The sequence below is a fragment of the Ochotona curzoniae genome, unplaced genomic scaffold (genome assembly GCF_017591425.1).
Source record: "Ochotona curzoniae isolate NIBS_2020 unplaced genomic scaffold, NIBS_Ocur_1.0 scaffold_3890, whole genome shotgun sequence".
NCBI classification, from domain to species: domain Eukaryota; kingdom Metazoa; phylum Chordata; class Mammalia; order Lagomorpha; family Ochotonidae; genus Ochotona; species Ochotona curzoniae.
Window position 1 is genome coordinate 17380971 of NW_024467115.1, and position 17929 is coordinate 17398899.

General features: G+C 46.6%; 1 protein-coding gene across 1 annotated transcript in view; it reads right to left on the bottom strand.

Annotated features, from left to right (window-relative positions):
- The window catches only part of MAP7 (microtubule associated protein 7), a 198686-nt gene that overhangs the window by 59421 nt on the left and 121336 nt on the right, over positions 1-17929 (bottom strand). The window contains exons 10-17 of the mRNA XM_040965658.1: positions 15356-15471; positions 14914-15197; positions 12846-13065; positions 10563-10734; positions 9967-10068; positions 9717-9767; positions 9563-9620; positions 6439-6544 (exon numbers count right to left, since the gene is read on the bottom strand). Of these exons, the coding sequence (XP_040821592.1) occupies positions 6439-6544; positions 9563-9620; positions 9717-9767; positions 9967-10068; positions 10563-10734; positions 12846-13065; positions 14914-15197; positions 15356-15471 (1109 nt within the window). The remainder of the gene's footprint in view (positions 1-6438; positions 6545-9562; positions 9621-9716; positions 9768-9966; positions 10069-10562; positions 10735-12845; positions 13066-14913; positions 15198-15355; positions 15472-17929) is intronic.

The window sequence follows — 17929 nt, forward strand, 5'->3', positions numbered from 1 at the left end:
TTACTTCAAAAAATTTTGAAAAGCAAAGCAACACATTTATAGAGAAAGAGACAGAGATGGAGAAATTCACTTTTCTTTCTTTTTAAGATTTATTTTATTTTTATTGGAAAGGCGGATATACAGAGAGGAGAAACAGAAAGGAAGATCTTCCGTCCGATGATTTACTCCCCAAGCGATTGCAACGGCCGGTGCTATGCTGATCCGAAGCCAGGAGCCAGGAACTTCCTCCGGGTCTCCCACATGAGTGCAGGGTCCCAAGGCTTTGGCCTGTCCTCAATTGCTTTCCCAAGCCACACACAGGGAGGTAGATGGGAAGCAGGGCTGCCGGGATTAGAACTGGTGCCCATATGGGATCCCAGAGCGTGCAAGGTGAGGACTTTAGCCACTAGGCAACCTTGCTGGGCCTACTTTTTTTTTTTTTAAAGATTTATTTATTTTTATTGCAAAGGCCGATATACAGAGAGGAGAGGCAGAGAGGAAGATCTTCTGTCTGCTGGTTCACTCCCCAAGTGATCACAATGGCTGAAGCTGAGCCAATCCAAAGCCAGGAGCCAGGAGCTCTTCCGGGTCTCCCATGCGGGTGCAGGGTCCCAAGGCTTTGGGCCACTCTCTACCTTTTTCCCAGGCCACAAGCAGCGGCTGGATGGGAAGCAGGGCTGCTGGGATTAGAACCGGTGCCCATATGGGATCTTGGTGCATTCAAGGCAAGGACTTTACCTGCTAGGCCATAGTGCCGGGTCCAGAAATAAATTAATCTTGAAAAAATAAAAAACAGGAGTGGGACTTGAACCTAGGCACAGTAATAGGGGACACAGGCAAACTCATATAGAGCCTTAAGTCCACAGTCACATGTTAATGTTACCTAGAGACTGAAAACTTCCATTATGGTACTTAGGAGGTGGGCCTAGTGCAGGGTGTTAGCTCACCAGGAGCGTGTCATTGGGAGGTAATTCTCACTTAAGAAGGTTACTTAGAAAGCCCGAACAGGGCCCAGTCTCCTTCTCTGCTTCCAGGCGCACCCTGGAACACTTAAGTCTGCAAGTGCCAAAGAACACTGCCTGGAACAGATGTTAAATCCATGGGGCCACCTTGTCTTGAACTTGATCCTGCGAAACCGTGAGCTGACACGATCCTTTCATTAGAACCTTGTCTCAAGTGTTTAGTTATAGTCACAAAAAGCTAACACACAGCACAGAAGCAGACACAGGTGAATCACAGATGCCAGAGATTTCCCTCAGGAGTGAGGTTAGGAGCAGGGTTGGGGTAATTTTGACATAGGGTTTCTCTGGGACAAAGGGCCCTTTGTCCCAGTGCTAGGAACAGCAGTTTGGAGGACACAGTGCTTCTGAGGTGCTGAGGGACAGTTTGCTGACCCATCTCTGAGGGAACGGGAAGAGGTGCTAGCCTAGAGGGACCCTGCAGGAGGGAAGGTCGGCTGCCCTGCCCATGTGTGCCAGCTGGGAAGACTTCTAAAGGGGGCACACGTGGGGCCTTCCCCAGCAACCACCCTAGAGGGACAGATTTGAGGCACAGAGTGTCTGGTGAGACCCTTCCAGGGCACCAGCTATTTCAGGAACTTCAAAGGGTAGATTTCTGGAAAAATTTGGCAGGCCAGACAACTTGTTGACTGCACTGGTGTCCAGTGAGTCGCAGCTAAACCCTCTGTGACAAAGTGTGGCTTGTGGAGCTGGGGTGGGGGCTATCGCCGAGGAATCCCCTGAGAAACACTGCCCACCTGCTCGCCCTTCCCAGCCCATTCCATGTTATCTTAGAATGTTTCCTGGATAAGACTGACTACAGTTTTTCCTTCCTGAATGGATCTTCACTGATAAAAATATGAAAGGAATATTCAGTTAGTAAGACGAAAACAGATAAGGATTACAAACAAGATCGATAAAATTATGAACAGAATGGGGAACGTGACAAAGGACTTGTTCCTGGTTTAGGATGACAACAGGTCCTGACTTTGAAAGTAGAAAGAGCGGCCCGGCGGCGGCCTAGTGGATAAAGTCCTCGCCTTGAACGTGCTGGGATCCCACATGGGCGCCAGTTCTAATCCCAGCTGCTCCACTTCCCATCCAGCTCCCTGCTTGTGGCCTGGGAAAGCAGTCAAGGACGGCCCAAAGTCTTGGGACCCTGCACCCGTGTGGGAGACTCGGAAGAGATTCCTGGATCCTGGCTTTGGATCGGCGCAACCGTTGCGCTCACTTGGGGAGTGAATCATCGGACGGAAGATCTTCCTCTCTGTCTCTCCTCCTCTCTGTATATATCTAACTTTGTAAAAATAAATAAATCTTAAAAAAAAAAGAAAGAAAGTAGAAAGAGCGAAAGTCCTGCTTTGTGCACTTTCTTTGTTGCCTTTGCTACCACAAGGGGTGATGATGGAAGGTAAACACTGTTTTATGGTTGATTTGGCAAATTTCAAGGAAGACAAATTTTTTAAAAATTAAGGGAATCAAACTTTCTCAGACAGAATTGTGTGTCATGCAATAAGGAACAAATTTATCATTAACATTAGGCCTGTGTTATTAGACTTTTAAAGATTTATTTTTTTTGAAATTTGAAAAAGAATGAGCAAGAAAGAGAGAGACAGAGATCTTCTATCTGGCTGGTTCACTCTTCAAATGACTGCACGGGCAGGGGCTGGGCCAGGCTAAAACCAGGATCCTGAAACTCCATCTGGCTTTCCTATGTGGGTGGCAGGAGTTTGAACACTTGGGCTATTTTTGCTGTTTTCCCAGTCATACTAGCAGGGAGCTGGATTGGAAGTGGAGCAGCCAGGATTCAAACCAGCTCTCAGCGGGATATCTGTGTTATATAGGCAGTGGCTTAACCCACTGTGCCACAATGCCAATCCCTACATGATTTATTTTTTAATTTATGTTTTTATTTAGGAAAACACAGTCTGATCATCTACTGGGTGCTTTACCACATGGTTTCAGTGCTTCCCATTGGTAATGAGAGCACACTGGTGGTGGGGGGGGCCAGCTTATTTCAGAAGGCCATGATAAATGACTGAGGCTGAAACAGCTAAATAAATATGCCAGCGCCATACAAAAGTTAAGTGAGATCATGGCACACTACATGAAAAAATGTTTGGGGTTTTCAAGTGGTTTAGGTAAAGCAGGGAATGAAGCGAAGCATCCACAACTCCAGTGGCATAACTACCCCCTTGGTGAGGGGTCAATCAACACCATGTGTGTGTTGTCCACTTAGCTTCAGAGAAACACTGTTTTGTACATGAGTGTGAATGTTCTTGGCAGTTTTATGTATTTAAGAAGGTGGGTGAGGGAGGAAAAGAGTCAAAGAGGAATGTGGGGGGGAAGGAGGGCGAAAGAGAGAGACAGAAAGATTAAGTTCCTGTCCATTCCCCAAGTGTAGGCAGGAACGCAGGTGTTACATGTGGGTGGCAGGGACACATGGTCTTGAGCTGATACCTGCTGCTTCCAAGGATGTCAACAGCAGGAAGCTGGAATCGTAGGTGGAAACAGACCTTGAACCCAGGTATTTTTGCTCTAGGATGTGGGTGTCCAACAAGCATTTTTTTAAAATAAAGATTTATGTATTTTAAAGTCAGAGTTACAGACAGAGAAGGAGAAAGAGGAGGGAGAGAGAGAGAAAGTGAGCAATCTTCATCCAGTAGTTCACTCCCCTAGATGCTGCACGGGGCAGGCCCAGTCAGGTCAAACCCAGGAGCCAGAGCATCACTAGGGTCTCCCATGGAGGCTCAAGAACCCACGCATCGTTCCCTGCTTTCCCAGGTGTAATAGCTGGGAGCTGGACCAACAGTGGAGCAGCTGGGACAGGAACTTGTGCCCACATGGGATGCTGGTAGTGCATGTGGTGGCTTTACCTACCACACCACAACATGGTCTTAGAAGTGCTAAGAAAAATATCTGTCCTGGCAGTTTTATTCTTTTACTTAAATCTGTGACTTCTTGTTTTGAGTTTATAGAGGAACACAAACCATGGATGTTTTAAGTCTAAATCTATATTTGTAAAGGTAAAAAGTTACTCTGGAAATCTGCTACAATTTTTTTCTTCTCAAGGAGAGACAGACTAGGGCAGACGGCCAATGGATTTAACATGTTGGAATTATTCTTATACTGTGATGCTGACACCTGACACTAAGCTAGATCTGCCTACACTGACAGGTGATATTTCTCCTAATGGTCTGACAGGGATCATTTCACTTACATAACCAAGGACAACTTATTCCTTGGGTAAAGACACTGGCAATTTTTTTTTTAAACATAATTACAAGCTACTACTTGGTCTGCAACTAATACTTCGTCTACGTGTAGAAAATGCTAAGAGGAAGCAGACTTTTATTATTTATATTATTAAGAATATATTCATTTAATTTGAAGGGCTGAGAGATGGATAGGGATTTGTCATCTACTGGTGGCATGCCCCAGATGCCTAAAACAGCTGGGCCAGAGCCAGGCCAAAGCCAGGAATGAGGAACTCCACTCATGTCTCCTGCGTGGGTGGCAGGGACCCAGCTCTCTGAACCATCCCTGCTTCCTGGACGCCTGTCATCAGAGAGCGGGAGCTGGCAGCAGAATGGGACCTCAACTCCAGGCGTCATAATCACATCTGTTCCAGTTATCTGTATTATTTTCCAGAGTCAAATTATGCTTTTATGTAGTGACTCACTTCTTGACTGTGCTACTGATGAAAGTTTGTTAACGCCTCAATTAATTTTATTGGTTAGACAGAATTATCGATGGTTTAATAAGCTGTGGTATGCATTGGCTGTTCCTTATCATAATAAAGAGGTTTTTTCCACGGTATTTTAAAATTTTTTCTAATAATCTCTGACGTTAATGAAATGAATATGAAAAATCAGCAGTTCAGAATAGAATAGATGTTTTTGAAGTCAAATTAAAATCAAGAAAAATATCATGTAATGGATTGGTTTAAGTAATTATGACAATAACTAATTCAAAATAATTGAATCTTAGGAATCTCTCAGGAAAATTACTGTCTTTGGTGGCATTCTATACACACACAAATCCACTGTCCCGGAAAGATAGGATAAGTTAATCTCTAATTGTTGTGAAGCATGTTATACATGCATAGGATGTCTGTGTTTAATTTAACACAAGATTAATCAGAGGACTGCCAATTCGAGGTTTTTAGAAAGCAGTCTGGCATCAGAGAATTAGATTGCAAAAATTAAAGAGATTCATAGCTAAGAATGTTTTTTTAAACCAATATTACAAATATTTTCACAAGTTCTCCATGACTGGATTTTTAGGCACAAGCTAAGGTCACTTTCATTTAAAAAATATATATATATTCTTACGATGCTGCCAGAATAAAGGTAATGGAAGACAAGGGTGATCTTTCTTCAATAATGCCCTCTATGTTATGTTTATTACGGAACAAGTCCATGAGTCACTCTGATAATATTACGCAAGGCTAAAAGACAACTGCTACCTTCCCAAATTGTTACAGTCCATTCAAGGCTATTATGGTCATGGCTCTGACCAGGATAAATATAAATGGGTATCAAAAAGTTTGTGGAGGGGGATGGTGCGATGGCTCAACTGTCTGATCTTCTGCCTACAAGTGCCAGCATTCCATATGAGTCCTGATTTGTGTCCTGGCTACTCTGCTTCCCATCTGGCTCCCTGGTTATGGCCAGAAAAACAGAAAAAGCAGAGGATGGCCCAAAGCCTTGGGACCCTGCACCCATGTGGGAGATCCTAGCTTTGGATTGGCTCAGCTCTGGCAGTTGAGGCCACTTTGGGAGTGACTCAGTGAATGGAAGATCTTTCATTCTCTCCTTCTTTCTGTAAATTTGCCTTTCTAAAAAACAAATAAACAAAAAATTCCAAAACCTTAAAAGTTTGTGGAAAATTTAAAGGACAAGTTTATTTTTGTTTATTTTATTACAAAATCAGATACACACACACACACACACACACACACACACAGAGGAGGAGAGACAAAGAGGAAGCTCTTCCATCTCATGAATCACTCCCCAAGTGACCTCAACGGCTACTGCTGTGCTAATCTGAAGCCAGGAGCCAGCAGCTCTTCCAGGTCACCCATGTGAGTGCAGGGTCCCAAGGCTTTGGGCCAAAGGACAAGTTTATTTAGGTGTAAAAATTTTTTTGAAATCTATGCATAGCTCTCTTCTAATATGCATTTTTCACGGACTTCTCAAAGTACCTTATATATGCAAAGAAAATATATCACTCCCTGCAAAGTTTAATAGTCACACTAAAACCTCATAATTTTATTTAGAGAATAATAAAAAAAGGCACATTACTGTTAGAGTCACACAAATTTGCCCAAAATTAATGCAAATAAAGAAATATGTGGTAATATTAAAAACCTCGAAGTTCTGTCAGGCCAACGGAATTCAGGAATGGAGGTGCTTTGCTCTATGTGTGCTGGTGCCAAAGGCGCCAGGGTCTGACTCACCTCTCCATGGTCACTTTTGCTGGGTGTGAGGTGACCCCATGTGGGCTGGTCACGGGGGCTCCATTTCCTGTGGAGTCTGTAGTGCCTTCTGGAAGTGCAGAAACCTCTGGAAGTAGCATGAGAGAGAACAAAGGGTTATTAACATTCCACACTCAGCCGCAGCCCAGGTGCCAGGAGGCTTGGATTTCCACGGCGGGCTGCCTACCTGGACTCAGTGGCCCCGTGCAGACCAGTGCCCACCTCCTGGGCACATAGTACGTGGAAAGGTGTCTAACATGTTGTAAGGGCCAAGGTAAGGGTGGCTATCGGTTTAGCTCCTACGGACAAGACTCAGAACCAAAAAGTATGTAACTCTGAAACCAAGGCAGCTGATGAAGTTGGCAGGAAGCTGACTCGATCAGGCTGACAAAGCAACTTCTTTACTGAGGGAGTCAGAGCAGATTGCCACGGAAGACCACACAGAGGACAGAATTTTCTTCTAATCAACTCGGCTTAATTCTTGCCACACTTATGGGATCTAACTATGCCAGTCTGTTATTTGTTGTTCAATCAACAGTCCAGTTCTAGCCAACAACATGACTCAAAAAGCGGGACAGAGTGAAAGTCTTGCAAGCCTTCACACAGGTCAGATGTTTCAAGAAAACTTTGGTGGCTGACACGTTTACTCTTACTCACGCTTGATGTAAGAGAAGAGAGAGCATTCTTGAACAACCTGGCATAAACTCAGTAAAGCTGCCAGAGGCTTAAGGAGTGTGATAACTGAAAGACAAAAGTAATTAAGAATGGAAAAGCTACCACCATGTGCAAGGTTAGTAATGGGCAGCCCATGAGATGACAGCCAAAGTGTACTGAGTGTGGTGGCCTGTCCTGGGATTCCGGTTATTGCGTGGCGATGCAGTCCGCCCCCACGCCATCGTGGGACCAAGATGAAAAGGCAGTGTAAAGGATCTCTGAGAGGCAGAGATAACCCTCAAGTCTCCTTTCAGCAGTCTAGCTCAAATCAAATCAAATTTAAAAATCCATTTTATTTCTTTGAAAGGCAACTGTGGGGCCCTGTGCTGGTTCATACCCCACATGCCAGTAACAGCCAGTATTGGGCCAGGCTGAGGTTGGGAGTTAAGAAACTCTGGTTCTCCACATGGGTTGCAGGAAATTGAGTCCTTGGGTCATTTCCTGCTGCCTTCCAGGAACTGGGAGTAGGGTCAGGTAAAGCCTAGGTATCCTGATATGGGATGTGGCCAGTGCCCTCTGCTTATGGCCAGAAAAACACACAGAGGCAAGTCAGCTGACAAGTTTTTACTTCCTCTCTTGCCCGTGCTAGTTCTCAACTTCAGGTACAAAGAACACTAAAAGAAGAGATAAGGAACTAACAAGACAAGAGGCAGCAATGGATCCAGAATCCTGAGCTGCCACAATTTACAACCTAAAGGGATCATTCTGAAGACTTACAGGTGCTGTTTCTGTCAATAGAATTAGTCTATTACAGCACCTTGGAGAGAGCATGCTCCAACTGCAACCACCAGGACTGTGCTCCAGACAGAATAGGGAGCACAAAGTCCTCACCATAAAGGAAATCACCACAGAGGCACAAAAGCTTCCACTGCAGCAAAACCACAGCCTCCAATCCCAACAACATCTAACACGTGAACACCCTTCGTGGCTCCAGGGAAAGCTCTTTTACAAACATATTTGATTTAATCTTTAATCCAGCTGTGTAAGATATGCTGGAAGTTTTTTCTTTTTTTTAAAGATTTGCGTATTTTTATTGGAAATGTAGATTTACAGAGAGAAGGAGAGACAAAGATTTTCTGTCTGTTGGTTCACTCCCCGAGCAGCTGCAATAGCTGGAGCTGAGCCTATCCAAAGTCAGGAGCCAGGAGCTTCTTCCAGACCCCCTATGCAGGTGAAGGTCCCAAGGATTTGGACCATCTTCAACTGCTTTCCCAGGTCACAAGCAGGGAGATGGATACGAAGTGGAGCAACTGGGATATGAACTGGCATTCTATGGGATCCTGGCACTTGAACGTGGAGGACTAGCTAATTGAGCCATTGCATTGGGTCCTCTGCCCTGTGTTTTTGTTTTGAAACAGAAAAACTGAGGTGTCTCTGGTCTCTTCCTTTCTTCCTCTTCTGTTTTAACTTACTTATTTGGAAGGTAGAGTTAGAGAAATAGAGAGAGCCTCTGTTGCTTTCTCAGGCCACAGGTAGGAAGCTGGATTAAAAGTGGAGCAGCCAGGACACGAACTGGCACAGATGGTGGCTTTACCTGCTAATGCCACAGCTCTGGTTCCTGGTTCCTTCCTTTTGTACTTTATTTCTCCTCTCTGCAAATCTGCCTTTCCAATAAAAATAAATAAAGCTTAAAAAGAAAACAGAAATAACATTTAAACTCTTTACTGAGAACTACTGTAAGAACAAGTTGAAATGTTTAAAGTCCTGGGGATAAATGCAATCCAATCTTCTTATGGTTATTATCCTTTGCATGTATAAATAGATGATGTACACAAATATAGAATATATACATGTTATATACACACACACACACACACACACAGAGACACAGAAGTACATACATCCTTAGAGTACAACTAAGAGTCAAAAAACACCTAGTATGATGGGGTTGCTGTTGTGACACAGTAGGTTAAGCTGCCAGCTGTGATGTCACTGTTCCACACACGGGCACTGGTTTGAGTTCCGGCTGCTGTACTTTTGATCCAGCTCTATATTAACGAATGGCCTGGGAAAGCAGCAGAAAGATGACCTAGGCGTCTGCACATCTGCCATTTATGTGGGGGGACCCCAATGAAGTCCCCAGCTTTGGCCTGGCCAAGCAAGCCCTGTCCTTTGCAGCCAGCTGGGGAGTGAATCAGTGGATAGAAGATCTCTTTCTGTCTCTTCCTTTTCTGTCACCCTGCCTTTTGAAGAGATAAATGTATCTTTAAAATACATACAAATCTAGCATGAATGCTAATGCAAACTTTACACACAGTGGGGAAGTTTGGACTGGCCCCAGACACGGGGCTCCCGTGGTTCTGCCTTGGCCAAATGATGACTCTCTCGGTCTGTGCTGAGCGCTCTCTACACTGTGCGTATGGCTGGATGTGGGCTCCGTGAACAGCAGTACCTGTTCCTCCAGTGACAGCTCCCTTGAGGATATCGCCATTTCTCTGATCAACGGTTTTCTACCAGAAAGACAAAAAGACAGGCTATTAGGAGTGCACAGCTGGGAAAGGTGAGCACTCAACAGCCACAGGCAACAGGAACGGCTGCTTTGATACCTTATCTGTGGTTTCTGACTTCCGGGTTCTCTTCATAATCTCCTCTAGTCTCTGCAAGAAAGGATGAATTGGGACAAGGATTATTTACAGAGGGAAGGCCAACCCGGCCCCCACAGTCCACCCTTGACATCATTAGGCCTGCCCCTGCCATGTCCGCTACTTGGGGGAAGACCCATGCACTGTGACGAGCTCATCTCTGGCTTGAGGCAGCACGGAGCCTCTGCAAAGGCTGAGCTGGGTCGTCTGGTACCTTCCTCCTCTCCTGGCGCTCCTGCTCCTCCTTCTGGAAGTGTTTTTCTCGCTCCTGCCGGACCCGCTCTGCCTCTTCGCGAACACGAGCTTCTTCTTCCTTCTAGAAATGGAATGGAAAGGTGGGGTTTGGCAGCGTTGGAAGGCTGCTTGGCACACCCACATCCCACATCAGGGTGCCTGTTGTTCAAGACCCAGCTCCTTGCAGCAGGTGACAGCTCAAATACTGGGATCTCTGCCACCCACATGGGCGACCCAGCTCGAGTTCCTGGCTCCTGCCTGACCCACCCAGGGTTCTTGTGGGCATTAGGGAAGTAGCCTAGAAGATGGGAGATTCTCTGTTTTTCAAATAAAATAAAAATAATGAGTGATGTTTTTCAAAGTTGAGAAATAGTATTAAAAACAACCAGACATGAAATCTCCAAGGGGGCATCTGCTGCCAACCAGTAGGCTGTTGCCCCAACTCTTCCAGGGCACACAGAGGTGGCAACCCGAAGACAGATGATGTGGAAATGGGAGCAGACATAAACCATCCAGGTATTTCCAACAACCACTCTTGGAATGTTCTCTACTGCTCAGCTCCGAGGGGCCCTGCACCTGTTTCTGGGCGCGTTCCGTATCTTCCCGCTCTCGCCGCTCGCGCTCTTGGGCCTGGAGCCGCAGCTGCTCCTCCTTCTCTCGGGCTTGTTCGGCCTCAATTCGCCGGGACTCCTCTTCTCGCCGAGTCCTCTCCTCAGCCACCCTTCGAGCCAGTTCCTCTCTCTTTTGTCTGAAAAGAGACAGAAATCCCAGGAGGGATATATGGATGATGGAGGGCCTGGTGGATAGGCCCAAGTTTGTAGATGTGGCAAAGATGGCATGCAGGGGCTGCACAGAAACTCTTCCATCAGATCGGTCCTTTGGAGCCCAGGACAACCCCTGAGGCACTCCCCAGCCCTGCCTCCGCCCTTCCTAGCTCCTTGCTGCCTGTGGCCCACACAAGCAAAAATGCAACTGCTAATATTTTGCGGACAGCTTCTTTTTTTTTCTGTCATGGAACTGTCTTTAAGGGCTGAGATGTGCTTACACCTAATGTGTGGTTTTCTAGTAAAGCATCTAAAGCCTTCCTCCCAAAGGAAGGCTTCTTTGCTGATTAAGCGATGTTCCCAAACTTCTATCCTGGGATGGGAGAAGGACAGGGAGTACCAACTCCCCTTCAGGACCTTGGGTAGGACCTGTGCTGGGTGGCGGCCCCAGCGCTGTGTGTCAGGTCCTTCCCTGATCTGATGTGTGGGTTTGTGAGGAATAATCCCATGGGCACTGGCCTTCTCCGCCCCAGGGGCTGTCCCTGACACTGTCTGGCAATCAACCCCGGGGCACTTACATGCCTTACCCAGCTACCCTCTGAGAGCTGCATGTGGAAGGAAGAAAACATCAACGTGTACTCTACACCTTTAAGATGGAAAGGAAAGTCGTGAGGGGACCTGGAGGTGCCAAATATGTTGGGCAATACAGCAGACTGGCAGGTGTATCTCTGCTGGGGTTGTAGCTGTGTCACCATACCCGAGTGTGTGTATGTATACACAAAGCCGAAATGTACACAAGCACAGAACTGTCAGGACTAGGGATGCTTTCCCCGTCATTGTACCTACATTAAAATAAGATAAGAGGAGTTCAAAACAACCACTGATGGAGTCAGTGCCACAGCGTAGTACATTATTATTATTATTTTTTTAAGATTTATTTTTTTTATTGGAAAGGCAGATATACAGAGAGGAGAGACAGAGAAGAAGATCTTCCGTCCGATGATTCACTCCCCAAGTGAGCCAATACTATGCCGATCCGAAGCCAGGAGTCTCTTCCGGGTCTCCCACGCGGGTGCAGGGTCCCAAAGCTTTGGGCCGTCCTTGACTGCTTTCCCAGGCCACAGGAAGGTAGCTGGATGGGAAGCAGGGCTGTCGGGATTAGAACCGATGCCCATATGGGATCCTGGGTGTGCAAGGTGAGGACCTTAACCACTGCGCCACTGTGCCAGGCCCCACAGTGTAGTACATTAAACCTGTGCCCGCAATGCTGGCATCCCAGATGGGTAATGGTTCAAGCCCTGGCTTTTCCACTTCTGATCTAGCTCCTCGCTAATATGCCTGACTGACAGCAGCAGAAGACAGTCCAAGTAATTATGGGATACTTGGGCATCTCTCTGGCTACCTTCTGAGAGTTGCACCCCACATGGGAAACCTGGAAAAAAGCTCCTGGCTCCTGGCTTTGGAGTGGCCCATCTCCAAGTCTGTGAGTATTTTTTTTTTTTAAAAGATTTATTTTTATTGGAAAGGCATATTTACAAAGAGAAGGAGAGACAGAGAGGGAAAGATCTTCTATCTGCTGGTTCACTGTCCAAATGGCTGCAAGAGCCAGAGCTGAGCTAAAGCTAAGCGGATTCAAAGCCAGGACCCAGAAGCTTCTTCCAGGTCTCCCATGCAGACGCAGGGTCCCAAGGTTTTGGGAACATCTGTTTTCGCTTTCCTGGCCACACGCAGGGAGCTGGATGGGAAATAGAGCAGCTGGGATAGGAACTGGTGCCCATAAAGGATGCTGGCACTTGAAGGGAAGATTAGTCAATTGAGCCATCATTCCAGGCCTGTGGGCCATTTTGCAAATGAACCAGTGGATGAAAGATTTTCCCTCTTTCCTCAAATCTTTCAAAAAAACAATAAAAAAAAAAAGAGAGAGGAAAAGTCAGTTTGTGGTAAAAAGACCACCACCAGGGAGGCTAACTGTGAGAGGACTAACCCAGTCCCGTGATCGCATTTGCACGCCCTCCTCCCCTGGAGGCAGGGGACTCCCGCGAGAGGAGAGGAGACATGGCTGACTTCAGGGCCTTGGGCAAAAGCAGCCAGTTACCTTTCTAGCTCTTCCCTCTCCCGCCGCTCTCTCTCCTCCTTTTCTCTCTGCTCTCGGGCCAGCCGCCTCTTCTCAGCGAGCAGTCGGGTGGCCTCTTCCGGGTCAGTGGTGCCTGCAGAGGTCTTTGGAGAAGCGACAGCAGTCACAGCGGTCACAGTGGGGGCTGGGGCGGGGGCCTGAGCTGGGCCCGTGGCTGGAGCTGCTGTTGCAGGTGGAGCAGCTGTAGGAACAGGTACAGGGAGAAGATCAGCTGGACACAGAAGGCAAAGAGTAAGATAAACACTAGCATCCCCCATGTGCCCAGTCTCAAGTTCATTATTATATTGGGAAAGGGAATGTTCATGCCCGCATGTTCTCATGGCTAGCGGTGTTCTAGCTGTAACCAGGCAACAGACAACAAAAGATGATGTGTGTCAGGGAGGTCCCCAGCAGGGGCGATGCACTGCTACCATGTCTTGATTTTATGTCCTTAAGGTTGGTTCACAGCACCTCTGGACAGGGGCTGCTGTGTGAGAGCCTCATGGGAGACTGCTTTGATGTCTGTCATCAGCATGCCACTAAAGCTGTCTGGAAACCATGTGACCAATCCCGGCTCAGGCTGCAAGGGCGGCACCCAGTGAAGGAGCCCATGCCTGAGGCTGGGTCCAGGTCCCAGATGGGAGGAGCAACAAGCATTCATGGGAGCTGGCATTCCTGCTGCTTACCCACGCTGCTGCCACTAGTCCTGACGTCGGGAGGCAATCCTGGGCGAGTTCACTAATAGTTCTTGGGTTCAGCAAGATGAGTCAGGGCTCTGCACCCTCCTTTTCTAGCTCTGCTTTTGAACTTCCCTCATGATCATGCTGCTCCTGGGCCCAACCCCTCTCCCTCTTCCCATGCAAGCAAATGATAGGCTCTTCATGCTCTGACATTCTCCTTTGTTTTGAATCATGTACTATTTTTTTGTCCCTACCCCATGATTTCCAAGTTCTTAGCCAAAAGCCTTTTTAAATGAAGACAGTTTGCAACCAGAAATCCTAAATGGCTAGCTTCATTTGACGCTAAATTTCCAAACAGCACATTGTTAGCCTCTTAGATGTGACAGCCACTGGGTCTTCTGGGAAAATACTGTGCCCTCCCTTGAGCACACAGGTTAAGCCGGGGGCTCTTAAGCTCTAGCTTCCAAATAACAGGGTTCTCAGATTGAATAGGAACCGACAGACAAGCCTAGTTATCTTTTGGAGGCCCTGGATTCAGTACCATATATGCTGATCCAGGAAGGTGGGGGCTTAGAAATAGCCATGAGGATAAACAGTATTTTTTAAAAGATTCATTTATTTGAAAGAGTTAGAGACAGGGAAAGAGAGAGAGAGATATAGAGGCACAGAAAAAGAGAGAGAGTTCTGCCATCCATTGGTGTATTCTCCTCCTGACCCCCGATAACTGCAATGGCCAGAGCTGAGCTAGCCTGAAGTGCCGAAATCAGGAGCCAGGAGATTCTTTGGGGTTTCCCATATAGGTGGCTTGGCCAAACACTTGGGCCATCCTCCACTGCCATCCCAGATGCATTAGCAGTTAGCTGGATTGGAAGTGGAGCAGCTGGGACTCAAAACAGTACCCATAGGGGTTCCAGTGTTGCAGGTGAAAGCTTTACCTGATGTGCCACAGTGCCAGCCCCAGGAAACATAGTTAAAAAAAAAGAAAGAAAGAAAGGGAAAAAAAGGAAGTCTAGGTGTTTGCCACAGTGCCTGGGTTTGCTGCCAGGCACTGCTCCAGATTCCAGCTTCCTGCAATGTGTACCCTGGGAGGCAGTGGGTGGTGGCTTACCTACGTGGGTCCCTGACTGGCTGTTGTCTTGGCTAATGTCCTGGCTATTGAGAGCATCTGGGGAGTAACTGGTAGATAGAAGATGTCTGTCTCTCAGTGAGTGTGTGTGCTATGTGTGTGTGTCTCACCCTCCATTTCCCTGTAACTCTGCCTTTCAGATAAACAAATGACTATCTAATTAAAAAGAAAAAAAAAAAGGGAAAAAAAGAAAGCTAAAGCAAGGGCTAGGAGTCAACTCTGCTGTGAGCAAGCATGTTCTTACCAGCACTGGCTTCAGGCTCGCCAGGTGTCCCCTCTTCAGCCGTAGCTTCTTCTACCTTCACCAGAGCTGTCCTGCCCTTGACTGAGGGCTCATTGGCAACTTTCAGAGGCTCCTTCTCAGGGTCCTTTTTTTCTGGTTCCACTCTGACTTCCTTCTTGAGGGGGCGAATATTGCCAGGAGATGGGGGGCGGGCCTGAGTGGGAGCAGCTTTGACGGAGCCAGGAGGCAAGGAGGATGCTGGGCGGGGTGTGCCAGGCAAGTGAGGAAAGGACTTGGATGGGAGCCTGGGGACAAAGGGTGTGGAGAGAGGACCCGGGTCAGGGCCGGCTTGTCAGAGGCCCTGAGGTCCACTTCCATGTTTCTGCCTCTTTCTTTTGTAGGAAGCCCAGGGGAGGGGCAGGCTAGTTCTCTTTCAGCCCCCACTCCCATCCTTTTCACTTACCAAAGTCGGGAGGCTGCCGGTGACCTCGCTTTGGGATTCGATGGAGACAGAGCCCGTCGGGCGCTGGATGTGAGGTGGAAGGGGATGTTCTCTCGCTCTCTTTCTCTCTTGTAGCCCTAGATTTAGAAAGACTTGGCAATTAGCTGAGGTGGTCAGTAATAGAGCTTCATGCTGTGTAATGGCTTTTCTGAAACCATGGCCCTTGAACCCCTCAGCCAAAACATGTTCCCCTCAACCTCAAAACACTATGGTCGAATGGATAAAGCACAACTAAGATGGCTTGGAATGTGTGACTTCAAGTGATGTCTGCTAAAACAAGAGAAAAAAACACCAAAACCAAAAAGAGTAACTTACATTTTCAGAGAGCACCTATAGTTTCTGTGTGAAATTACCTGGAGCAAAATCTCACAGTACGGTTTATCACCAACACATGTTAAGAGCCACTTTTCCTAGTTTTTAAACCTTTAATTAAGATACAACACTTACACTTTCAAGGTTTTTTTTTTTGGTACACATTTTTCTTTTCACTACTGAACACCTATCATCTAGCCACCCCCCACCCCACTTTTTGTTTAAATTGATGCGGATGCCACATCAGACATTGGCTCATTTGTTTCCTTACAATGATGTTATAGAAACAAGTCCCTCCTCTCTTTGTTTGTGAAGCCAAGTCAGGGTCAAGATGAAGGATTCTGGTTGGTTCTACTCTTCTGAATCAGGGAGCCAAGTGAAGCCTGACCAGGGCGTGGGTGGCTCCCACCCAGCCATCTCCAAATGACTAAGCAGGAATTTGGCTAGACAGACACCTTCTTAACATTGACACTGATTGAGAAAGGTATTTGGATATTCTGAAATCCATCAAGATCCTCTTCTTCCTCCATCTTCTCCTCCCTCACCCCCACAATGACCCAGAGCAAGGCAGAGCCAGGCCAGGAATCTGAAACTTCCTGATGAGGTTCTGGTGTGGGGATGGGTGCTTGCTGGAGACCCCTTTGTGAACACCTGCCAGGGAAGGGGGCAAACAAAGGGGTGGGAAATTATCTAGTCTGTGGGTAAATCAGCTGGCAGTGTAGCATTCCTCTTTCTCACTCAAGCATCAACTCCTCTTCTTTTCCCTCTTATTGCTCTTACTGTCTCTTCTAGCAGTTTCTCTCCGCTTCCTTAAAAGCATCCCACCTGCAGGACTGGGATGCAGGCGGGGGAAATCAGCTCCGTGTCACATAAACTCACTATCTCCTTGTGACTTCTAACCAGAAGAATTTGGCAACAGGAAAGAGCTTCATTGGGAATGGGCTGGCTCTCCATTTTCAGGGGCCTGCAGGGCCTCTGTCCATTCCCCTGGTCCCAGGAGGCAGGGCAGCCTCTCGGAGCAGCTGTAGATACTGGGCAGCAGAGACTGCCACTCACCCAATTCTCATCCTGACCTGAGTTAACAGTGCTGATTCACACAACTGTATTTCCTTTCAAAACTTTCCACAATGCTCTGGGGGAAATGATGTGGCAATCTGCCCATGCCAAGGGTCCAGATGTCTTACTAACAAGGAAAGGGCTTTAATTTTAAAATTAGAATTCAGGTTTAGAATACGAGTAACTCCCAAGAGAGACATACAAAAACTGACAAAAATTCTGAGGCAGTATTGTCCTGATATTCTAAATCCATGCTACTATGGCAGCCAGGGGTCATACTTGGCTATCTGAATACAGATCAACATCGGAAAACTGTATGTGAGCAAAACGGAAGTTAAGAAAACAATTCCTATTTTGACCGTATCAGAAAAAGTGCAATCCTTAGGAAGAAACTTAACCAAGAAGTCCAAAGACTTTTCAATGGAAAACTGAAAAGATATTTCTGAAACAAATTAACGAAAGAGATCTTGTGTTCATGGACTGAAAGTCAAAACTAAGATGTTAAGATGTCAGTATTATCCAAAACTAACCATGGATTCCACATGGTTCCTCTATCAAAATACCAATGTCTTTTCGTTTTGTTTGTTTGAAAGGCAGAACAATACAGAGATAGAAATGGACAGATAGATCTCCCATTTGTTGGGTTCATCTCCAGTAGAGCTATGATACTCAAGGTTAAGCCAGGCAAAAAAGCCAGGAGCCAGTAAGTCCAGCTGGGTCCTGCATGTGGGTGCAGCAATCTGAGAACTTGGTACCTTCCATTACTTTCCCATGTGCATCAGCAGGGAGCTGGATTGGAAGTGGAGTGACTGGGACTCGAATCAGCACTCCAATACGGAATCTGGATCACAGAGGCAGTGACATAACTCATTGTGCCATGATGCCTGTCTGCAATGTTATTCTTTTTGGAGAAACAAGAAAAAAAAAATCCACCTAAAAATTTATCTAGAATCTCAAGACTGATGAGACACAGCCATGCTTAATAAGTCTCTAACTTCCTAAATATAAGACATATTGGAAAACTATGGTAAGCAAAACAGCATGGGATGGGCCAAAGATAGGCATCTTGACCAACGGTATGGAATATACAGACTAGAAGTATACCCTCACGTACATGATCAAATGCTAACAACATTCAACAAGGAAAGGACATGCTCTTCAACTAAT